This window comes from Bison bison, unplaced genomic scaffold (genome assembly GCF_000754665.1).
Source record: "Bison bison bison isolate TAMUID 2011002044 unplaced genomic scaffold, Bison_UMD1.0 scf7180017854414, whole genome shotgun sequence".
NCBI lineage: Eukaryota > Metazoa > Chordata > Mammalia > Artiodactyla > Bovidae > Bison > Bison bison.
The window spans coordinates 4,373-6,372 of NW_011484987.1; the positions used below are offsets into that span (position 1 = coordinate 4,373).

At 54.2% G+C, this 2,000-nt stretch overlaps 1 protein-coding gene across 1 annotated transcript in view; it reads left to right on the top strand.

The window, feature by feature from the left end:
* Positions 1-1,448: 1,448 nt before the first annotated feature.
* The window catches only part of LOC105000808 (complement C1r subcomponent-like), a gene marked incomplete at both ends in the record, with an annotated part of 4,229 nt that continues 3,677 nt past the window's right edge, over positions 1,449-2,000 (top strand). Inside the window, 2 exons of the mRNA XM_010856828.1 lie at positions 1,449-1,495; positions 1,574-1,802. Of these exons, the coding sequence (XP_010855130.1) occupies positions 1,449-1,495; positions 1,574-1,802 (276 nt within the window). The remainder of the gene's footprint in view (positions 1,496-1,573; positions 1,803-2,000) is intronic.

Below are 2,000 nucleotides of genomic sequence, written 5' to 3' on the forward strand. Positions count from 1 at the left end.
ACACCAGGCCTCCCTGTCCATCACCAACTCCCGGAGTTCACCCAAACTCATGTCCATCGAGTCAGTGATTTCATCCAGCCATCTCATCCTCTGTCATCCCCTTCTCCTCCTGCCCCCAATCCCTCCCAGCATCAGAGTCTTTTCCAATGAGTCAACTCTTCGCATGAGGTGGCCAAAGTACTGGAGTTTCAGCTTTAGCATCATTCCTTCCAAAGAAATCCCAGGGCTGATCTCCTTCAGAATGGACTGGTTGGATCTCCTTGCAGTCCAAGGGACTCTCAAGAGTCTTCTCCAACACCACAGTTCATGGAAAATGGAAGAGGAAAAGGAACAGATGAGCTGAAATAAGAGAAAACCCTCTATTGACATGGTCTGCTTTAAGGATACACAGACAGGCTCTCTTCCCCCAAATATTTCCCTACATTGATGCTATAGTGCCTGAAAGCCTAGCATTTTAAAGTGTTGTGTGTGTGTGTGTGTGTGTGTGATGTAAAATTCATATAACATAAAAATCACTAAACTGCACAATTCAGTCATTTTCGCACGTTCACGATTTGTGTAATCTTTAGCACTTTTTCTAGAACATTTCCAAGTTAGCAGGTGGCAGCACCCTCGGGCATTACAAAACCAAACCTAAAGTGCAAACAGAATTTTCCATTTGGGGTTTTTATATGCAAATAGTTCATTCTGTACAATCTTCCTCCCGGAAAGGTCACCCCTTCCCCTTCCACAGTCCCTCCCTCCCCTTTCCCTCCTCTGCATGACCCTGCTCTCCCTGGTCACAGAGTGGATGAAGATGCTATCACGAGAGTCAGGGATCCAACAACAGGCCCCTGGAGAAATGTGAGTAAGCCTGGTGGGGACCAAGGAAGGAGAGAGAAACCAGAGGGGACAATCCTGTGCACAGGGGGCCTCCTGTGCCCAGACTTACTCAGGGAGCTGGGAGCACACTAACCCTCCCCATACACCTTATCCCTCCAGTGTGCCCACACGTGCACGCTCGCAAATGCATGCCCCATCTCTCCTTCCAAGGAGAAAGGAGGCTCAGACCTAGGAGGTGAGGCCAACTGCCTTCCTCCTCCAGCTCATAGGGAGCAGCAAAGTGGGGGTTGGTGGGGGTCCCTGGGGGGGGTCCCTCCCTCGGCCTAGACAGTCAGGCTCTATGCCTGAGACCTTCTTCCATAGGTGGTCTCTCCCAGAGGCCTTGCTGAGCATGTGGGAGCCATTTCAGAGACCGTGACTGGAAACCCTCACCCTCAGTTTACTGGTCCAAGCCAGCCCGATTCCTGAAAGGGGAGCAGAGTGATGCAACAGGGCAGGGAGGAGGCTGGGGAGAGAGGTGGGGGGAGTGTGATGACCTCTGGACTGGACACCGCCCCTGGGAGGCGCACCCAGTGCAGCAGCTCCAGAGACCAGCCTCCCCACTGCACCCTCCCCATCCACCCTAGGACATCTCCCTGAGACCTAGAATGGACCGAGAGGAAAATGCCCAGCGGTACGGCAATCCCATCCCCTACCAGACAGCAAGTTCTGCACCCCTCCCGCCCTACAGACACCTTTTTCCTTTTGGCAGGTGGCTCTTACACCTCCTGCTGCCAGTCCTGTTCTACAGGGTGGGAGGCGCCATCCCCACCCCTCAGGGGTTCTACGGGGAGGTGATGTCCCCGTTGTTCCCCAAGCCTTACCCTAACAATTTTGAGAGGACCACTGTGATCACAGTACCCATGGGGTACAGGGTGAAGCTTGTCTTCTGGCAGTTTGACCTGGAGCCTTCGCAAGGTTGTTTCTATGACTATGTTAAGGTAGGGGGCAGATTAGGGGGGTGGGCAGAGGGAGGACTGAGTGTCTCTGGAACCGGGGGACCCGGGTTCTGACCGGCCTGGCTAGGACACCCTGCCTGGGGACACAGCCCCAAGCCAGTGAAAGCTGATGGCCAGGTGGGGCTCTGGAAGTCCAGGGGTGTCGAGGATGGGAGGCCACTGCTCTGAGAGACCCTCGTG